At 41.3% G+C, this 23,108-nt stretch overlaps 1 protein-coding gene across 3 annotated transcripts in view; it reads right to left on the bottom strand.

Annotated features, from left to right (window-relative positions):
• Positions 1 to 6,227: 6,227 nt before the first annotated feature.
• Positions 6,228 to 23,108, bottom strand: part of LOC102794093 (fibroblast growth factor 14-like) — a 73,410-nt gene continuing 56,529 nt past the window's right edge. For 2 of the 3 annotated variants that reach the window (XM_035913985.2, XM_035913986.2), the window contains exons 4-5: positions 13,509 to 13,707; positions 6,228 to 13,400 (exon numbers count right to left, since the gene is read on the bottom strand). In XM_035913985.2, coding sequence (XP_035769878.2) covers positions 13,252 to 13,400; positions 13,509 to 13,707 — 348 coding nt within the window. In that variant the 3' untranslated portion in view covers positions 6,228 to 13,251. Of the gene's footprint in view, positions 13,708 to 23,108 lie in introns of all 3 variants that reach the window. The other variant, XM_087835949.1, reaches the window with a different exon arrangement.

The raw sequence follows: 23,108 nt of genomic DNA, 5'->3' as shown, positions 1-23,108 counted from the left end.
TGAGGAGAAATTTATTTTGAGCGAAGAAAAGCTAAATTTGAGTGAACACAATTCATTGCTGCGTGCAAGAAATGTATTTCAGTGTTTGCTATTATCCACACAAACACACAATAGCAGCCCCTCTCGCTCAGTTTTTGCATTTGCGCTTGCTCGCAATGTGTTGCTTGCCTCTCAACATTTCTGCCCGTGCCACAAAACCAGCCAATCACAGACTTGGATGCAAAAAAATCTGTTTGGTTGTTTTGGTCTCTAATCAGCTCGAAATGACGAAATGCAATATCCCAGAATCCATTTCGTCCGAAACTCAAACGAGGCAGTGGCGGAGTTTGAAATATTACTCTTTCTGGGTCACAAAATAAACTTTTAAGATATTTTCATGCGAGGATGGTGCTGTGTAAACTTCAAATATCTGCTCGATTTATCAAGACATCACATATTTGCATAAGTGCTCTAACATTTTCGGAGATGCCTGTTACCCACCAGTGTGTGTGTGTATGGATAATAGCAAACACTGAAATACATTTTTTGCGCACAGCAATGAATTTTGTTTACTCAAAATAAATTTCTCCTCCAAATGCAACACTTGGAACTGCAAAAAATTTTTTACGTGCACTTCTGTTTAAACTTTGAAAGTTTCATAACAAACAATGTGGAAGTGATCATTTTAACATTAGATACTGTCACACACACACACACACACACACACAGCTACACTTCTTTTCCTCTCAGCTATGATGCTTTCTCGGTTGCCATGGTTGCCAACAAGTATCTCTGGTGCCCAGCAGAAATGGCCTCTGATTGGCTGATCAGTATTCAGACAGCATGCTTGCTTGGCTGGATGCTACCCTACCCTGCTCCGTGCGTGCGTGTGTGTGTGTGTGTGTGTGTGTGTGTGTGTGTGTGTGTGTGTCCATCAAATGTCACTTATCACCTGAGAGATGAATTATTCCATCCTCTCCTCTTTCTCTTTCTTCAATCAACTTTTCCTTTCCTTTTCTTATTATGAAGAAGAAGAGAGAGAGGGAGGACCAGCGACTGAGAAGGAGAAGAAAGATGGGTAAAAAAGGGGAATGAAGTTGGGAAGAGCAAGAGCGGCAAAGAGATGACAAAGAGTGAGTGACAGCAACTGTATGACAGGTGCCACTCTGAAGACTTTGATCTATACGCTTTCGGTCAGAGGAGGCTCAGATTGTCAATGAAAACTGGGTTTTCAAATATAACGAAGAATCTGGATAATAATACACATGAGTAGCAGTGTGTTATATATTATGATCATCATCCTGGGCCCACTGGGATGTTTTTGTGTCCTGGGATAATCTAAAGAGAGCCTGGAGAGGGAGAGAGAGAGGGAGAGAAAACAACATCAGTCAAATGGCGATAAAAAGAGTAGGGGGTTTGATCTTAACCTTTCAGAGTGACTGACAGCAGCCTGGTTGCCATGGGGATATAATGAAACCGCAGACTGTCATTATATAATGCGGCTCTTGTGTGAAAACCTCACTATGTTGCTCCATCATACTTCATATTTCAGTGAAATTAATGGATCGCACATTCCTCTGTTCTCGGGAAATTCCTACCGCAGAACAGTGAAAACAAACACTGTGGGTTAAAGCTCCGGGCTGCCCTCCTTTGCTCAGTTTCACTGTTGTTGACAGCTTAGGGGATGCAAGGTTTTCACGTGACAGGCAGCAGCAGCGGAGAGGGGCATTGCAGCTTCAAGTGGCCATGATTGCAATGGAGACCGTCTATGACGCACGTATATGTGTGTGTGTGTGTGTGTGTGTGTGTGCGTGTATGTGTGTGTGTGTGTATGTGTGTGCTGGAGTGCCTGTTGTCTTTGATGATAATGAGGCAGACAGAAACAGGCTCTCAAGTGAGTTTTCATTGCCACCTCAAACACACTCTGCTGCATACTATCCCTGCACGTGTGTGGGGTGTGTTTGCGTGCGTGGCAGGCAGATAAGAGACCGAAAATCCCAACTCGATGCTGTTTTAATGAAATTAATCAAAAAGGACGGGAAATCGAAACATTTCGTGTTATGTGATAACAAAATGCCATTTTGCTTTCTGGCTATAATTGGCTGCTTTTTAATAAGAGATTACTGCTCTGCCATTTTGCTTTGTGAATAATGGAGTTTTACTTTAGCTGGTGGCCAGCGTGATTTCATGGGGGTTGGGTCGAGACACATTTATTGTGTCCACTCATAATTTATCCATTCAGCTATTTATTTGTATATGTCTAAACATGTGCTAAAACTTTTAAATTTAAGCATCTTTCATATACATGTCATTCACAGTTACCAAACCTTTAACCTAAGTATTAATACAATTTAAAGGGGCTAGACAATTCTGTGTAAAATGCTTCACACGCCCCTCATTTCTTCATATTTTGCTAGAAAAATGGGAACTAGGGCTAACTATATGTGGAAATACAGTATATAAGGCAAAAACAGAGGTTTTCATATCTGTAAACGATCTTAGGGCTTCTTGAAGGACATTCAAAGCTCTTCCTTGGATGTTTCTGCCCTTTGTTCTATTCCCTTTTAACATGATCCCACACTGCTTCAGTGATGTTGAGGTCCAGGCTCTGGGGAGGCCAATCCATGATTGGGATCATTGTCATGCTGACAAAATAAGCTGGTGCTTGATCCTTTGATCTCTTGATCTTTGATAAGATCTCCAACACCAAAGGCTGAAATGCAGCACAAACCATGCTTTAGAGATTGCTGTAGACACTGTTGTGATATTATGTACATATTGAAGACAATTTTAACCAAAACCTTTCAATTTGGATTCATCGCTCCATCAGGTCTGTTGCCACTGATTGCAGTTCTTGTGTAATTTCGCTTACTATTCCTAGAACCAGTTCCGATAGTCACAGTGGAAGGTTTCACAATAGATGGATCAACAGAAGTGCCAGATAGCTTTCTTTTTTCTCCACTTTCAGATAATCAGATAATCTGCTATGATAACATCAAGACCACTTTAAATAGTCACAAGGAAGTTTATAGATATTTTTCATTAAAGGGGAAATTAGCTACAGGGGCCAAACTCTATTTTCGTACCAGTCTGCAAACATCTCTGTTGCTGCTTCAGAGTTGAGAATTTTAGCATGGGATGCTGTGGGAACCTAAATGGCCATCCAAGGAATCGTAGCACGGTGGCAAGGTGGTTAGCACTGTTGCCGCACAGCAAGAAGGTCCTGAGTTCAATTCCACCATCAGACCGGGGTCTTTCTGTGTGGAGTTTGCATGTTCTCCCCGTGTCTGCGTGGGTTCCTTAACCGGGTGCTCTGGCTTCCTCCCACCATCCAAAGACATGCAGTTAGTGGGTATAGGTTAATTGGATAATCTAAATTGCCACTAGGTGTGAATGTGTGAGTGAATGTGTGAGTGAATGGTTGTCTGTCCCTGTGTGTTGGCCCTGCGACAGACTGGCAACCTGTCCAGGGTGTACCCTGCCTCTCGCCCTATGACAGCTGGGATAGGCTCCAGCGCCCCCCGCGACCCTGAAAAGGATAAACGGAAGCGAATGGATGGATGGAATTGTAGTGTTTGGCGGTTTCTTTGTTGGCTTTTTTCCACATTGTTGTCACTTAATATTTTCAGAACTAACGCTTAAAAACAAGCACGAGCTTCCTAAATAAACTGAAGTGTATAATGATCAAAACCCTTGTTTATATATATCTAGGCCTCATCATCAACTTCATCCACGATAAACGCGAAAAAGAGGAAGATGGATGTTTCCAGAATGCAGACGACACTTCCTCCAGGTAAGGTAATATCAATAAAGCAGGATATGTTATCTCGTCCTCACAAGATAAAACGCTCCATGCTGAGGTCCACGCTTACAGATACATGAAGATGGAAGAAATCCAAACGAGCAGCTAAATCTGATCTTACTATCGCTTTGCTCATATTTAACTAGTCTAATTGAATTTATCTGCAGAGTGATGAATTGCACAGTGCGGTACCATGAAAGCACGGAAGTTAAAGCCTAAATTTATGCAGGGGGCCTCTGATTTTACCACGAAAGAAAGCCTCAATGTCACTGCGCACATGAGAATATTCCAGATAGTGCAACAAAATGCCTAAAAAATAATAATAAATAACTATGGTGTGATGGAAGAAATATAGTTAAGTCCAGAGTCTTAATCATAGTTCTAAAAAGAAACTTGCGTGGAATTAGAACGAGTTTCAGCTTGAAGGAGAGCTGAAGTTGCAGTTTTTTAATGCTATAGTTAAAGCTGGAGAACTAACCCGCTAATTATGCGCTGTGTTATTCTTCAGAGAACACTTCATTTACATTACATTTACATATGCAAATTATAATTATATCCACTTAATTACAGTATTTGCTTGTTCATCTGCTATTTAGAGAAGGCAACTGATGCAACGTGTGTGTGTGTGCGTGTGTGTGTGTGTGTGTGTGTAATATCTGTCAACCTGCAGTATCTGTCTGTGTCTGTCTGTCTTTCCAGCTATCTGTCTGACAGTGGAGCACTTCAGTGGTACTTCCATTAATGTCTGCATTGTAGAAACTGAGTGATGGTAATTCTGTGTGTGTGTGTGTGTGTGTGTGTGTGTGTGTGTGTGTGTGTGTGTGTGTGTGTGTGTGTGTGTGTCTCCAAGGCTGATCTGGCAGCCAGGAAGCAAGTAGCCCCCAAGGCTCTGGGTTTATTTGTTTGAGGTCAGTTAATTAATTATAGGTTTGTAGCAAATTCAAATTCTCGTGTTAGACGTTCTTTTTGTCTCGTTTTCCTTTTTTCTCAAAAAAAAAAATCCAAGACTGGTTTGCGTAAAAGAGAAAAACCGCTTCTTCTGACATTTACTAATCACAGCTTAATGAAATTCGGGGAACAACAACAGAATCGAGGTGGCGGCAGGTGTTCTGCGATGTCTGCGTAGTCCACATCTTACTTTCATGACGATGACTCAAAAGTATTCACACATACTGACGTCTAGGCCGGTCCCACACCTCCGAATCGCTGTATTTTGAATGAGCCAGTGTTTTCTGGTCTGAAAGCATTGCAGCTGAAGCATTTGCATCAGGCTGAGCACCAGAGACCAAGCGTTTATAATAATAAAAAAAAAAGTGAAACAGGCAGTTTTGCAGGAGAATTTTAGTTCAGACATGATGTAAAACAGGCTTTTGTATTTTCACCTTCTTCTAGATGAAGGTGGGAATCATCAGACAGTCACAATAAAATATTACTGCAATTTTATATCCTGTGTATCGCAGTAACATATACTGTGATCTATCGCCAACAAAAAATGTCCTCAAAGGTAAACTTCACCAATATCTGTTTTATCCAATAAGAACATTATCTCACTTCATTTATTTTTTGGCTGAAAAATGAGATTGTTAGTAAAACCTGCTGTAAATGTTGCCATAACACAGTCAGTCTGTGATTGAATGTGTCAAGTTGGCAATTACATGCAATCTGTTTCTGATAATTCAGCAATTAACTCAAAACTCACATATCTGTTGCTGTCTCCACACACAGAAATTCACATTTAACTATTACATTTGCACTCGGCAACCTTCCCATTTCACACCAGAATACAAACAGTTGAGTCAAGTCCCCTCGAGTTGTGTTCATAGACAAGGGTTCATTCAGACTGATGCCAACATGTTGGCAATCTGTCTGCATTTATAAAATAGACATTTGAAAAACTCTTTGCGAGCGATTGCAGTCAGCCCAAGTCAGACTGCAACTGGTTGCAGAGAGGTTGCCTCATTTTAGGCGACCTGTGCAATCGCCTTGTGATCAAAAGTGGTCATGAGTGTGCAACACCCTCAAGCTCCAGGCAACCATGTAGTCCAAATGAGTTGCAATTGGTTGTAGAATGTGAACATATTAATTACAATGACCACTGGTTTATTTATTTGTAGAGATTGCTGTCCTGTTTATACTCCTGTGCTGAATTAGCAGACTGCTTTGTCAAGCTAAGTGTGTCCAGCGTTTGATGGTTTACGTTACCTGAGGATGGTGGAGCCCTCTTGTTTGTAGTATTTTTAATTTATTAAATAAAAATACAGATAATTGGTGTCCCCCGTATTCATACAATATTGCCATTCTAAAAAATATCGCAGTGGCGGTGTATCGATCCCTCCCCACTATTAAGGGGCTTTTATAAATGAATGCAAACACAGTGGACTAAAATGTGAGAAATCAATCAAAGCATTTAAAATCAATCAATGAATCAGCCCAGTCACGCTTCCTTTCTATAAATCCTTTATTCAATATCTTTGTTTTCATTGTGTATACAATGGATTGGACACAAACTGTACAGTGCAGACAAACTCTGTTTGCATAAGATATATTTATACATATATATATATATTTATATATGTAAAGGTAACTGTACATTTACTGACAGACAGAGGAATCTCCTTTAAAGTTAGCACGAGCTGCACTTTGCTTTTGGCTCATAGCCTGCATGGCTTGCACTGGGGAGATACAACCGGCTGTGGTTTTGTTATTCTTCATCTTAACTTTGCTTTTATGCAAGTTACATCTGTTCAACTTAGTAAGAATCTCCTTTTGAAAGCAAACATAAATGTATATACACGCTCTTGCTGTTTCAAGGCTATCAGTGGGAAAAGCCTGGGTAGTTTAGTCACTAATTGGCTCATAAAATATGTTTTATTTGATTTAAAAAAGTAAAAAGAAAAGAACTAACTGCACGAAAAGACTGTAACTGCATGAAAAGCTGTTGTCTTTGTGACTTAAGAAAAAGCAGCACCAGCTGGGTGCCAGGTAACATAAAGATGATATATTCTGACTAAGAAAGGTGTTTTTTTAGAACCTGGCTTCTGAGTATACTCACACACCACAATCCAGCCACTGAGTGAGGAAGAAAATCTTCTGAGTCAATTCTGGCTTTGCTATTTTCGAGTCACAGAAGATTACTGTGTTTTAGGAATAGGGGGAACAGTTTAACTAAAACAACCTAATCTCTAATCTGCCATCGCTATTAAAAGCAAAGGCACTCATTCAACAATCTTATTTTCATGTCACAACTGTAACGTTTCTTACTCTCAGGCATTGAATTAAATATTGATGGCCTGCTTAAAGTATTAAGACTAAGACTTGCATTAGTGTAACAATATTAGCGAAATTGCAATGATGGATAGTGTTTTAAAAAAAACTATATTTCTTTGTGAGTCGTCTCTGATGCCACTGGAAACTGATCCTATAATACTTAATAAATGACCAGTGCTAACCGATGGCAGAGATGAGCCAGAGGCAATGCTTCACCGGTGCTACGCTGTAAATGTTTGTTTTGTTTTGAGAGCACATTTCCTACATAACCACATGCATTAGCCCCCGTCGGCGTTCCTCTTTTGAAAACCATGCAACAGGTGGAGAAACTGTCCAAACAGAGAGAGCGAGAAAGACTGGGGAGGGTGGAGGAGGACCAGGAATTGGGGGGGTGGTTGTGGAGGGATAAGTTCTCTGGCTGCATGATTACAAGACGAGCAGAGAGCGAAAGCTAGCATAGTTACAGTGAACAGAAGATTGGGGATCAAAGGATAATTGAAAAGTAAAATAGGATGAGGAGTGACTATCTGCTGCGTGTGTGGGATGAGAGTGTTCAGAGAAAGAAACAGCTGGGAGGAGAGCGCGTTTACTGTCTCGTTGCAGATTCAGATGTAATAAGGCAGTCTTTTGTAAGAGGAATAAAGTAGAACAGAAAAAAAGAAACCTGAGGGAGACAGGCTACATCAGGAGTACAGTGCTAGCCATTACATGTTCCTGTGTCTCTAAAGTGCACCTGCACCGCAGTGGTCGAGTCACAAAAGCATTTTTTTCTTTTTTGCCCTGCTATGTCTCGTCTTGTTTTGTTTTTTTCCAGAAGCTACAGTTCACAGAGGACAAAGTAAGATGGCTACATGTGTACCTGCCACAAGAACACGAGCGGTACTGGTACGTGGAAATTAAAAATGACCCGGGCTGTCGCGATTGCTCGCTTCTAATTAAATCAGATACTCTCTTCCTGTGCTGAGACGTTTCGTGACTGTAGCCCCGCTACACAGCTACCCACCCAGTGGAGAGGAATCTCTCACTGAGAAGCTGACAGTAATTGTGCCTTCGTTGTTTGAACCAGGAGCTGTGATTACCAGCCTGGAAACACTATTGAAGCTTTATATTTGGTCAGTAGCCAGGAAACCGGGCCATTTTTTGGTGGCCTCAGCCATCATTAATTCTTGAGCATGTCCCGTAGATCTTTAATAGCTGCTTTCACAGGACGGGACCCCTGCTGGTAACCTAACAAGCTCTCTGAATAGAGGAAGGTTCGGTTCCCTCTCTAAGTCGATCTTTTTCCCCTCTGCCAGCAGCAAAGCGCAAATTAGTCGCTTGACAATAATTCAATGAAAAGCAGCTGCTGTCCTGGAGCCTTGTTACCAGTTGTATCTCCTAATGGTTGTTAAGAACAAAAACATCGTCCTCTATAGCGCCATTAAAAAGGTTCTGCTTTGACACAGGCAACACTGGACACATTAAGAAATAAAAAAGGGAGTTCACAGACCTGATTGTCAGGGTTTATTTTTATTTTTATTCTTTTTTTTAAACCTTTTTTTTATTACTAACCCCTAGTGCGACACGACGAGTAGTCAATAAACGATACATCCACGTTTCTTCGATGTGAGACGAGCACAACACCAGTCAAAGACGTCTTCCTTATCAACAATATCCAAAGTAACGTCAGGCAGAGCAGAGCTGGAGTCAAACCACTCTGAGAATTTGGGGAAATCTTCAGTAAACCTTGGCGAATTCCAGGAAGGCTGAGGGTTTAACACAAATCTACAGCCGCCCTGCAAGCTCACAGCTCTCTTAGCTGGAGATGAATGAGAGGCACTCATTTAGCTAGCTATATATATATATATGTATATATATTTTTACCTCATAACCTGCACGTGTACTTGCAGATTTTCAGTATCAAGATTACAGTTTGAAACACGACATGACAAAGAAACATCTCTCTCTTTTTTCATTTGGCTCAATAAGACTTCTTTTTTTTTAACTAATGTTTTTCTTTCAAAACAGCATTTAAGGGCTGAGAAATTACACCTGCATCACCACATAGACTGGATAAGTTTATGTAAGCTGGTCAGCCACACATACTGGAACATGAAGGCAACAGCTAATGAGATCAGGGAAGGAGAGAAAAAACGTGGCGTATGTGAGGGAAAAAAAAATCTGAAAATTAGAAACACTGTGAGCTGTCTAGTGTTTTTCACAGTCTCTTCAGTCACAGAGGGGATCTTCTGCACAATGCAGCGAGACGACTTTTACACCAGCTCTGCGTTTCGTCCGCTATGGCGACACATACCTGTTGCTGAGGCCGCAGATTCGGGGCCAGCGCTTGTTTGATGTAGGTATTGGGCTTGGTTCGTGTCGGCAGGCTGCTGAACAGTGGTTCAGTCGCGTGATTAACGTGCAAAGCGCTTGTTCCCCCAAAAAACTGGGACTCAACGCAACAGGGAGAGAGATGCACAGTGTCTGTTTTCATCGATTAAAAGCAGACGCACTGCAATCCTGAGCCTCGCAGAAGATATTCATTTGCATGCCTCATTGTCACTGAACGCTAATTTGAAGTGTTGGATCTCAGCGATGTGACCAACTACTTAGTGTAACTTCTCGAGGAGTTAATTGGCATCTAGTGTTGCCGTCACAAGAAAGACGAGTAAACAGAAAGGCTGGCAGCCTGAACAGGATTCAGGCCCAGAACAGACTGGCGCCATGTTGACAGTCACAGTGAGAGGGCGAAGCGGGGGGAATCTATTTGGTTTGATCTCTTTGATTTTCTACCTTGTACTGTCGTTCTCGAGTGCTTCGATTTTTTACAACCGCTTTATTCAACGCTGGGATTGATGCATGCTGTTTGGTGTTTTTTTTATTGTGTTCTGAAGAAACTACCTTTTTTCCCACACTTTAAGTAAACTACACAGATTTCTGAAGGCCATTGCGCAGGCTGATTTAAAGCCACTGTGTGTAAATGTAACAGCCAAAAGCAAACATTTCTCCTGCCTGATTATGCAGCGCTGATAGGCAGTTTGCTCGGATCTTCACACATCCAGCGTTGACACACAGATCTGCAACCAGAGGTGGAAGGTAAACACATGCTGCATATTTTAATAGACTTAAAGGGAACCGATCATGCTTTTTCTTCTAATCTGTTATATACAAATGCTGTTACAGTGGAGTATGTTCACATCGAACATGGTCGGAGCTTCAAATAGAGAAGTTAGTGTACGCAGTCAAAAACTCAGGCGCACAGCTCTGGAACCAGTAAACGAGGGGCAGCCAATCAGAAGGAAGTTGGCTTAAAGGAGGAGCTAAAACAACTGGCTAAAGGGCAGCAAATAAGCATTATTTTGAACAGTATTTCATGTAAAGCTAAAAAAAACAAAGCTGGAAATAACCTTAACACGCCCACTTTAAACATTTCAGAGAAAAATCTTCTTCTCCTTATTCCACCACATTTATTTGGAATCTGTTAGCTCTCGGATAACGAGTTTACATTACAAAGATTACACTATAAGCCTTATAAAACATATCGTAGGCTAAATTACTTGAGAGGTTTTTTTCTTACTTTTAATTATAAGTGCCTCATTTTAGCTTCGTTCGTGTAATTACTGTCGGCCCGACATTTCACAAACATCATCTTCTTTCCCAGCCCATTCCTCACACAGCACAGAGTTATTTTGTGGCTCTTGATGTTTAAAAACCACTAAACTTCTGGACTCAGCTACAATGGCACTTAAACATTGAGGCAGAGGTAACTAGTGACTAATATGAATTTCAGGGCCATTTTTTTTTATAACAAGAATTTTTATTTTATGATGACTGAACCTTTTGCAACCTTGAAGTCTTTGTACTTGGACCAGACACAATCTGTTATGAAACTAAAGCTGGCACACTGAAGAGGACCCGCTAATGCTATTATGACTAAAACTGAAGTGGCTGATTTGTTTGTGTGAGTTGAGAGGTTTTAAAATGTGTTTAATAATTAATAATTTGTTTACTGACTCACTGTTATAATCCTACAGTTTAGGTTATTTTTTTAAAATCACAATGAAAACTGATAATAAAGACACGAAGACCTGTGAAAACCCTGAACGAGTTCATTATAACGCAGAGCTTCATATTCGCCCTTCCAAGTCTGTCACTTGGACTTAAGCGGACCCTTGCAGTATACTTAGCTGATAGTACACTTGTATCATTGTTTATAATTTGTGTTTAGCAATTTTTTTCATTGAACCACCTTCACAGTGCATTTTTTGTTAAATTCTTGGAAGAATCTAAATGTTCGACTAATGCAAAAGACCCTTGGCAATACCAAAGCCAGTATAAAAGACGGACTTAGCCACTGTTACGTCCCCCAGTGCTCAGTAAAATCTTGCTTTAAAGCCTCAAGCTGAATGTTTTTACCGTCACTGCGTCTTGGTGACAACAAGGCGCAGATCTGGCTGTTGTTTACTGGATCAGTTGCTCACTGGCTAGTGACTTGGCAATCACCAGCTGTTAGCCAATGAGCTGACCAGGGTAATCATCCTAACTCTAAAAATGACCATAATTGACAAAATGGAAAATGGTGTTTTATTCAGCGTGACCTGAAAGCACATAAAGTCATCAGGTAAGTGTTTACAGGGGTCACAGACCAAGAAAGCCAAGGCCTGTTTTCCCGTAGAGTTCTATACAGCCAGAAGTCGTTTCAACCAGACGAGTTGCCCCCTGCTGGCCATTAAAAAGAGTACAGGTTTCTAAGGCACTTCTGCGTTTGCTTTGTTTTTCAGACCCAGAAGCTAAATCCATATTTTTTACTGGCTTTTGGCACCACTTCCCGATCTAGACCTGGCCTTGGTTCCGACACACTGGGGTACTCAAGCGAGAGATGTTCAAGTTCAAGTCTACACACAGTGGCTTTAACATCAGTTACCCTGTTCAGTATTCCTAATTCCTGCTTTTGTTTTCAAGTACATGGGAAGGCAATTGAAAAATAAAATAAAACTAAAGGTTCTACCAGGCTTAAAGCGCCATCCGACCAGTCTAGAATATCTGCTACTCTATGTAAACACTGACTGCTACCATGCTGCTTAGACACCAGCATGCCTCCAATACTCTCTGTTCTGCTACAAACAAGGAATTTGTGTAAATCGTTCTCCTTTCAATACTCAGCTACATGCTGATTTGAGCAACTCGATGCCTAAACTCTTCATTTATCAGCCGACCTCCTCCTCCTCTCCTGAGCTGCACTTATGTCAGCGATGTGGAAATCATAGCATTTGTAAAGGAACCAAAACAAAAGAAAGGGGTGGGGGGGTAAGACACAGAGGTAGAAACTCAAATCCGATTTACGTCTGTACAGCAGTGTAGCTCAAAAATCACTAGTGCTTTGTTTGTTTAGAATAATAACTGAGAAACAGATAGTAAAAGAATACTGAGAAGTCAAACATGCTTTAAGCTATGTGGTCATACATGACAAGTCTCTCTTTATTATGTGATCAAAAGTAGGGACAGGTGAACCGGTGCGTTTACCTTGTATTTAGTGCATTCGGCAATTTCCAAGCATATGTCCCCGTGTGCTTAGTACAGAATGTCCTGTGCCAAATCTTAATTGATCGATGACTAAGCGTCCTCTGAATCATCAGTGTTTGGTTTAAGGTGTTCTCTTCGCCCAATGTTTGCTGATGCTTTTAATCTGTTCCTTATTTACTCAAAGATCGAACTGGAACGCGCGGTCGATTTCTGTGGGGAGGCTGCGCTGCGTGCATGTGTGTCTGTGGCCACCAGCAGGCGAGCGAACCAGGCAAAGGAAAAAACAGAAAAGGAAACAGAGGGTGCGGGGGGGACGACAGCCTCATTCTTACAGATTGTCACAGAAAAATACCGGCGAGGACGTCATGTTTTTCTGATTTCTGTTTGTTTTGTTTCGATTTTAAGTCCTGCTTTCTGCCATATGATGAGGACATGCTACTGTCCTCGTTCAGAAATATCAGTCAGACATCAGCCTGACTTTACTGTCTTCCTTCTCCCCTTTTCCCCCCGCCGTCAACTGCAGCGTGGTCTCTACGGGCCCCCCTGGTGAGGCTGGACGTGTGGTCCCACTGTTGTTCGTTTTGTTACCTTTTTTGTTGCAGTTTTTGTTTTTTTGGAGAGCGCAGCAGTGGGGGTGGGGGCGAGTTTGTGGCTTCTCCTGGCCTCCCGTCAGCCAGGCGAGGTGAAAACAGGGAGCGGGGTTATGTCCCCTCCTTGTCGGGTTTGTTGACTGGTTTGCCGCCATTCATGACTACCGGTTCAGTGGTTGTGCTTTTGGATGGCGGGCACCCGACCAGTTTAGGAACTGCCTCTCCTACATCGTGTAACGAAGGCTCTCGGTACATCGCAACTGCAGGGGAGGAGCAAAGGAAAAGCAGAAGGACAGCGTGAAGAGAGACAGAGGATATATGTCTATGTATACATATATAAAGTGAAAATAAAAAGCCCAGTTTGTCACCTTCTATGGGTTTAGGCAGGAAATGTGCTGCTGGTTTGGTCTTTTTGACCCTGTTGCCCTTCATGACCTGTCCCTCTTTATTGAGGCCAAGAAACCAGGCCCGACCCGACTCTTTCTGCCTGTAGAGCATCGAGCTGTAGATCACATAGTAGTTCTCGAACACCGACTCCTTAAACTTGCACTCCGCCGTGAACAGTTCCTGAGGGAGACAGAGACATAAGAAAATATCGATCACATTACTTTACCACAGTTTGTGAGCCACGTTTTCTTTCGCAGTGCTGAACTCATGAAATATTTATGTTTTCTACACTATTAAACCAAATTCTGAACTGAAATGGTATCAGAATAAAATAAACGAACTGACGAAATAGCTGCACACATAGTGTATGTGTGCATCACTGTTACAGATAACTTAATTTACAGTGGTGTTATATTTGCTTTCGGTTTAAAAGGGAAAAAGAAAAAGTTTTTAATGAGAGTCTACCGAGATGTCTCTGTGTAGATTGTTGTGAATGTGGGCAAATGTGAAAACTTTAGAGCAGTAAATTCCAATAAAATTGCAATAAATGTTAAACTGCCTGCATTTCTATGGTTTAACTGTCTTGTTCTCTCATTTCAAGCTTAATACGGTTTTCTATTATGTGTGCTTTATGTATAGATACTACTTTGCACTGTATATTGGCTGCTATTGGCTGCTATTGTCTGCGTGAGACTTTAATAAAGTTTATTATCTGTAAAGTCTCACTTCCTCACAAATTCTCCCTTTTCGACTCATTGCTTATGCTTGATCTGGTGTTATTTTCTTGCAACAGATTCTGTAGGAAAAAAAAGGAACAACCAAAGAAAGAAAAACCCGATATTGACCAGCCGCGGACAAAGAGCAGAAGCACAGCACCGCCTGAATGATGTACTGCTCTAACCCGTGTCATTCTCGCTCTCCCCTGACGCTCTGGCTATGTGCACCAACAGCAAACTAAACACAAAGCCTCAAAGATCTCACCTCCCCACCCACATCAGCTCTGCTGTTATGTGTCAAAACTCTTTTCCATGGATGCGGGCGCCTCCAGCGGAGCATATTTCAGCCTAGAGACAAGGTGTTATTCTTACGGGGAGAAAAATTGTCTCTCCCCAGTGTGCGCTTGCGCTGCCGAGTACGAATAAAAGCCAGGCTGGGATAAAACGTTACTCTTTTCTGGGGGTTTTCAGACTCAATTAAATTCAGTTTTATTTTTATAGCACCAAATCACAACAACAATCGCCTCAAGACGCTTTATATTGCAAGGTACAATAATACAGAGAAAAACCCAGCCATCAGATGACCACAATGAGCAAACACTTGGCAACAGTGGGAAGGACAAACTCCCTTTTTCACAGCTACAAACCTCTGGCAGAACCAGGCTCAGGGAGGGGCGGAGCCATCTGCTGTTACCTATTGGGGGTGAATGGACGGAGGCATGACAAAAACACTAAAGAGACTCATCGAATAATTGCAGATGTCATATCAGGAGGCTCTGCTTGTTGAACCAAAGTGCTTCATATATATATTTGTTATCAACTCTGAAATTACATCAGTCCTTCAAATAATAGTTTGGCTTACTTGGTTTATTTTCTTTTACTCCCATTTAAACCAGGCAGAAAAAAAGCCACACATAAAAGATTTGCCTTTTTAAAGTCTTCATCCCACTGTATTTGAACATTTAGCCATCACAAAATTAATGCACCACAACAAATAAGCACTGGTAACAATGGTACTGCAGATACAACAATTTTAGTGATGTATAATTTCTACTCGGATCTTTTACTTGATATTCTAACATGTTTATCACAATAACATAACATTTATGAACCTCACATTTTTATGAACCTCATTAATTAAAACTCATACATGCAAATTAATATTTATTTATTTAGCTTTCTGAATTTGTCAGAAGGCTCAATAAAAACTCCATTTTCAGAAAATATGAATTTTCAGCCGATTATCTCTTGGCTCAGGCTTTAAAGGGATCATATATTCTGTGAAATGCATATTCTTGATATTTCTTTTTTCTTTACCCATAATCTCATAGCTCTCTGCTTTAACCTGGACTTTATTTATTAAATTTATTTATTTTCGTTGTACACCGTGGGAGAAACCACTGTGTATGTCCTGTACATACTACAGAACTGATTTTGATATCATAGCTGATATAAAAGCAATATGTTTCTTGCATTTATTTCTTCATTCCCTTATTTTTGCTTTATTAGAGGATTAGCAACACAAGTACTTTTCTTCTTTGTTGTATTATGTAGTTTGTTAGTTTGTAAAATCATGTATATGACGGTGGAACGACTCGCCTTTGGCAAATCAAATCTATGTTTGGCGTAGAAATAAAAGTAATATCAAACCAAACCAGCATGAAATCATTTATGGAGGGTGCGCTTTCCCCTTAGGGCTGCACTTAATGATTAATCTCATTATCAGTCCATTTTTGATTAAAACTGTAGGGTTAACAGGAATGGGAGAACATTTTGCATTTTCTCGTGATAAATTAATAGAATAACTCGACGGCTGTTCTTTAATCTGCTGTTTTTTAAAGCCGATCAGTTAATTGAATAATGGTTGGGAGTTTCTATAGTTCTGAGGTTCAAATGTGGAAGAAGCAAAGAAGACGGGACCCCAAAACGGTTTTCACTTTATCTGTTATGTCTTTTTACTCTGTGAATAAGATTAAACTTCGATAGCCCTTGTGGGGAAATTAGAGTGATTTTCAGTCATTATATCAAAGCATGAGAGATGATTAGAAAACCAAGATTGCATATTAATATACATACCGAGACAGGGAGATGACTTGTGTCTGTGTGGCTGGAAATGGAGTGACTGAGGGTCTAAAAACCAAAACAGTTAGCTAAAGGAGGCTAAAAAGCTTTGGTGAAATTCTTCTGATTATGTGAGGAGCTTTTTTCATGGTCAGCAGCCCACTGTCGTAGAATATATATTGATATATATTGACTACTGCCTCTGTTTTACTGTCAAATTTTAATCCAAGCATTCATTTTGATTCCTCCGCGTTCAACAAGAGCACTCCTGTCTTAATCAAGCACAGATATCAATCACGCAATAATTTACAAAACGGTGCTGGAGTAATAATTTAATAAAAATAATACTAAAGCGTTAATAAACTGCAGCTCGTTTGGCTGCAAAGGCTCCTGCAAACCCAAACAATCACCCCGGAGGTCCCCAGACCCCAGATTAGGAAGTGTTTGTCTAGACTGTCTCTTATTGGTTGTTGTGGGCCTCTTGCCAGAGCCACAGACACATTGTCATTCAGCTCAGGTCTGTCGGTCCGAGTCTCATAGCAACATGAGGAAGAGTGGCGACACGGTAGCCGTGGCAACCAACCAGCGCTGAGAGGGAGGGGTCAGCGGGTGGGTGGGTGTATGTCTGTGTGTGTCTGAGGGGAGAGCTGCACTAGCGAGAGAGAAACACTTGCATTGGTAATTTAACACAGTAACAATATGATGCATTTGGTGCTCTGCAACATCCACTCACGCTAACATAGGAAGACATTTAAAGTGATATGGTTTTAAAGGTACGGCCGGGAGATGCCGCCAATGCAAAACACACACTTGTGGCTCTAGGGGATGAATGGAGGGAGGTGCAGGAGGGCTTGCTGGGATGTGAAATGTGACTACATGATTGGCTGGTGACGAAACAAGGCAGATTATAATGAATGAATGCTCTATTTATTGGCAATCTCAGTGACACCCCTTCAGCACACAAATCCAGCGCAGCAAATCAGATGGCTTCCTTTCAAATAAAGAGCATCTCCGCAGAGATGACTATTTGTGATTCTTGCAAAACACCAGCTTAATAATATATATATGTAGTCTTGACCTGCACCCTGTATTCATTATTCATTTGTTAAGTAGGGTGATCTTTGGCGGGGCGCGCAAGGAGCGGTGCCAGACACTTATTAATGTCGGTCAGTAAGGTCATACATCATTTAATGCTGCTTTTAAAATAAAAGATCTTTGACGTCTGATGGTCTGCAGCAGCAATATTTGGTCCAGTATGATTTCAGAAGACAAAAAAAGAAAAGAAGAAGTGAAGTAGAAGAAAGACTTCATATGAAAATCTCACAGCCTTACAGGTGAGTCATGTTAACAGCGCGGCCCGCCCCGAACGTGCTTCTGTCGTCATTTCTAAACAGCTATGTTCTAGGGCTGCCCGCAGAAAGAAAGACAGGGAGAAAGAATGAATGGAAGGGTGGGGTGGGGTGGGGTGGAGGGGAGGGGAGGTTGGAAATTGGGACATGAAGAAGAGGGGAGAGAGAATAAATCACCAAGTGAGGAGGACGACGCCTCCTGATTGGAAAAACAGCAGGGGATTCTCTCTCTTTTACTCTCGCTCCCTTTTCTTATCTTTGTATTTCTCCCATCGCTCTCCTTTTTTTTTTAACGCTGTCATTTCTCTGCGCTCTGCAGAGATTTAGAGAAAGTGCACACACACACACACACACACACACTGCACACATGCATGCACACTGTTATCTTTTTTGAATAGCACGCACACACACGCATGCTAGACTGAACAGACGCCGCTTTTCAGGCCAGCCATAATCAGAGAGAGAAGAGCCCATTAACATGTTAAACATGCTGCTCAAAAACAGACTAAATTGATACAGGCAGCACTTTGTCCCTCATCCATTAAAGACCTAAAAAATAAGGAATTCAAAATCAGACCGAGAGAGAGAGAGAAGCCATCTAAAGTCTTGGCTCAGCGTAAAGCTGCACAAATAACAGAGCTTGGCACCTAGCTGATAATGCTGCCACAGCTTGACTGCTGGCCACTGAGAACTTCCCAGTAGAAACACGGGCAACAATACACCACTGTAAGTAATTACTGCATTTTACCAAAGCCTATAATCTATTGATTTGGTAGAATGAGGAACATGTACTGCTGACGGGAGCTGAATCAAACACAGGTTAAAAGAAGACAAAGAGTGCAGACCTGTGGCTGTGGCACCTGCTACATGACTCACAGGCTTCATGAGTTGCTTGTCCTGGACTGTGGGCTAAAAGACTAAAGACTGAGTGAGCAAGTTAAGAGGAATGGATCAGTATGGAGACGAGCCAAACCGTTCTGTCATCGATTGAAATTAATTTAACTAGAGAATGTAAACAAATTACAGCCAAATATAAAAATATAGGGTTTTAAGACTGATTTCAATGTTTCTGAATTTAAAAATCTGATATTCTGATACATCGGACGATATTTTTTCTTTCAGAAAAACAAAACATAACCAGAATTTTCTGCCGTATGTTTTGTGTTGTTATGTATTTACTCGTTAACGCTCAGCCCAGCTCTGCTCAGATCAGCTTCTTGTTGTGTTTCTGGCATTCATATTACAGGTCGTGAATAGGGAAGCTGCAGAGTGCCCTCTTGTGGACAAACTATGCAATGACATCACAGATAACATGGTTGAAGGGTGTTTCTCTCTTGTCTTATTTTGCTCTTTTCATTTCCACTTAGTGGTTGTTGTAAATACCAATACCAAGATCTAAGATATTATGATTCACACAAAGATCCTTTTCAGATAAAAGTTAAAATTTCCCACCTTATTCCGGTTATCATTTTCTTATGACATCCTCAACTCGAAATTTGGAGTTGATAAGTTGAATTCCAGATGAGCTCTGCCAATCAGGTTGTTTCCTTGTTACCCAGAAGCAGATGGCACAGATGCATGCATGCTCAAAATCAGGTAGTATCATCAGCATGAGTGAGCTACCAGTGTATAACAAACATGACTTAATCAACACCAGGTTCTTCAGCTTTGAATGCCTTCTAGCAAATGATGCCAAATTGTTGGACAGCTGGCATCTAATGCTTCCAATAACAAGGAATTAACATACCTGCACAGATATTCCTGATTGGGAGAGCTAACTCAAAATTTCGAGTTGCTGCCTCGAAATTTTGACTGATTAACTCGAAATTTTAAATACCTTATTCTGAATTTTAGGTTATGGATGGCAACTTTTTTCTGTGGCGGAAACAAGCTTCCAAACGTCCTCGTTAAATGTCTACTTAATCAAGTTATTTTTATTTATTTATTTTTTAATTTAATAGCCTAGTGTCATGTTTTTCATTATAACAAAACAAATCATTAACTCTATTTAATTGCTGCCGGTGTAAAATCGAATCAATCACCACAAAATGATCATAATATTATATTATCGAGACACCAAGTAAGTTAATGGCAGTGATTAACACCCAACATTACGGTCATTTAATTCGGTTCAAACATCATAAAAATTGTACAGTTTTATTATTACCAAATGCTGAGACACGTTGCTCGTATATGTTGCTCCTTCTTTAACGTGAATTTGCTCTCCTTGTAACGAGACTTAATGCGACTTAGCTCAAGAAAGTTGTTTTTCATCCCAATGCGCGTGTGTTTGTGTGTCTGTTTGTGTGCACTGCTCAGTGAGTGGGTGTGTTTGTTTCCAACACCAGTTATTATCACAGAGCTAATTACCCACGGGAATTGTGGGTAAACAAATCATCCTAAAGAAAAGAAGCCCACAGAGAAGGAGGAAGAGGAGGAGTGGAAAGAAAAGTGTTGGCATAAGGAAACAAAAGAGCGAGGAGTGTGCTTGGGAAAGAGACTTGAAAGGATGTCCTCCAGCCCAGGCATACTGAATTACAGCATAAATCTGATTCAGATCACAGCGTTGCTCTCAGCATGTCAGCAACACCACAGTGTTCCTCAACCACTTCAGATCCGCACACCTGATCCAATTACTCCGTGATGAAAATGTGTGGCTCTTAATTGGATCAGGTGTGTTAGAGGCGCAGCAACAACCACAGCACAGGCTCCTGTTAGGGAGGACTAAATATTCCTTTCCTTCTCTTCTGTCATATTTATATTATTACAATGGTTGATGTTCATATTGAATATGGCCCCATCACACTGAATGTGGCCCTCTTACTGAAAATAAGGTCAATTGTAACAGTAATGGGATCCAAAAGCCCATGCTTGGGCCTGCTGCAAATGCTCCATTTCAGACAGATTCTAGTCTTGACCCTGCATGATGTCAGCAACAGCAGATATCGCTAATGAGGTCATCTCAGGGACACAGGTATGGCTATGAGGAAACACCTTCTCTTTAAACCTTCTATTTGGAAGTTATAGCCAATCAGAAAAAAGGTAGGATGGCCTTAAAGGGAGAGAAGGTCTAGGGAGCTTGGAAAGAAAAGCATCTGGACTTCTTTATGTTTCCTTGAAGATGTTTCACCTCTCATCTGAGAAGCTTCTTCAGTTCTAAGAGCAATTGGTGGAGTCCCAGATTTAAGCCCTATGGGAGTGTCCACAAGAGGGTCATGGGCCCCCTATTGATCCTCTACTTAATCACACGAGCCAAGGTGTGAAAAGGGTTGTGGGTCCCAATCAGCCATTGGCTGTATCCCAATTCAGGGTCTGCAGCCTTAAAGGCCGCATTTTAAGGCCGATTACGTCACCGCGACGCGACGAAGGCTGTCCCAATTTGAAGGCTGCTCAAAATGCGGCCCTCAAATGCGTCCTTCATTTCCCTGAATTTTAAGGACGTGATGGTGTAGACTTCGTGGCCCAACATATCCCAGAATGCATAGTGCGGCGGTGGGTGTGGATAATTTTGCCGAAAAAAAACGGCGGATGAGGGGCGCCGAAGAGTAAACTTTAAGTAAGTACTGAATATTATGTCACTTATTTATGTGCAAATGTTTAATAACGAAGAACATTAAAACATTACTGTTGGCCACATGTCAGCAAAGTTATGTGACATTAGTGACGTTTGTACTAACTTGGTTTTAAAGCCGTTACTTTCAAATATACGCCGTTCAATAGCTGAGCTTAATCTTACAGAGAATGATCAAAGCTCATGTAGAAACAAACAAACAAATGAACAAAAGATTTTCTCCTTCATTTCTGTCAAACAAAGCTGTATGAAACGTTTCCAGCTGTTAGTATCATGGTTGCTAGGCAACCTGGGCAGCGCGACGGAGGCTAGACCGTCCCATTTCACACGCCTCGCACTTCCGGCCTTAGCGGTCTTTAAGTACGCGGCCCTTGAGGATCATTGAGGCTGTGTACTTTAAGGCTGCAGACCCTGAATTGGGATACAGCCAAGGTTTCCCTAATCAAGGTTTCAGGTGAACCCATTGGGAAACCTAGCCCCACCCTATCATGTGATTAACTGAGGTCAAATAGCCCAGGTTGTGAGTAGATGTTAAGCCATCTGGGAAGGGATCCCAAGCTTTATGGGACACTCCCATGGGGCTTAAAATCTGGGACTCTCCACCAATTGCTCTTAGAACTAAAGAAGCTTCTCAGATGAGAGGTGAAATGTCTTCAAGGAAACTTAAAGAAGTCCAGTTGCTTTTCTTTCCAAGCTGCTTAGACTACGATGACCAGGATGACTGAGATACCTGAGAGGCTAGACCAGGGGTAGGCAACTCCAGGCCTCGAGTGCCGGTGTCGTGCAGGTTTTAGATCTCACCCTGGGTCAACACACCTGAATCAAATGATTAGTTCATTATGAGGCCTCTGGAGAACTTCAAGACATGTTGAGGAGGTCATTTAGCAATTTGGATCAGCTGTGTTGGATCAAGGACACAACTAAAACCTGCAGGACACCGGCACTCGAGGCCTGGAGATGCCTATCTCTAAGCTAGACCAAGGCCCAGGCCTAGCATAGGATAAATCAGGATTTTCTACCACTGAGCTCTCTGGTGTCTGGAAGAAAAAATATATGGAACCGGAAATGAGAATCATTGGTTATCTGGTTTCACTAACAACTACAGTCACAGTAAATGGCACTACAACGGCATTTTTCATTCTTTACTTTGCATGTTCACCTCTGGTCTGGCACCAGATGACCAATTGCAAACTCAGACAGGACTAAAGCTGCATATAACTCAGACAAAATAACACAGATTTAAAGCGAGACAGCTGCTTCAACCAAAGCCAGTAAGGAAAGCACACCATCAAGGCATGAATGTATCTGACTATAATTATATTTGTGCACTCCTTTAAATTAATATGGCCCTTAAACATACTCCTATGGGGTGAGAGAAATATTTTAGCCTTATTTCTGAAGCTGCAACTCTGGCAGTGTTTAATCTTTGAACAAATATGAAAACATAACTCAAACTAGTAAGCAGGCTTACTTGTAATTCTTATGAGGTCAACAAGTGCTTTAATGAGCTTACAAAGATAAGGAGTTCTCTGCGCTGATCTCTCATACCCTACAGGTGCTCGTCAGGTAAAGCCTCTGAACACTCTTGCTCTCTTGAGACCCTCTTAGCAAACTCTGTGGGATCTTCTACAGACAGCATTTTCCAGCAGTATGTTTTAGTTGTAAGGCAGTGCTTGTATAAGTAACATCACTTGTATAATTTGAACATTTAGACACCCAGCAAAATGTGCCTTTTAATCGCTGCATTTGGAGACTGAGCAATCCATGATGGGTTGCTCGTGTACAAATTTTAGGTAATTTAATGAAGAGTCATTTCATATTTTTTTGTAAAATTAGTCTTTAAGGCATAAATAAACCATTTCACCTTGTTCATTTTGAGAAAGT

This window comes from Neolamprologus brichardi, chromosome 23 (genome assembly GCF_056152115.1).
Source record: "Neolamprologus brichardi isolate AB-2024 chromosome 23, ASM5615211v1, whole genome shotgun sequence".
NCBI lineage: Eukaryota > Metazoa > Chordata > Actinopteri > Cichliformes > Cichlidae > Neolamprologus > Neolamprologus brichardi.
This window is presented reverse-complemented; position numbering and strand designations above follow the sequence as displayed.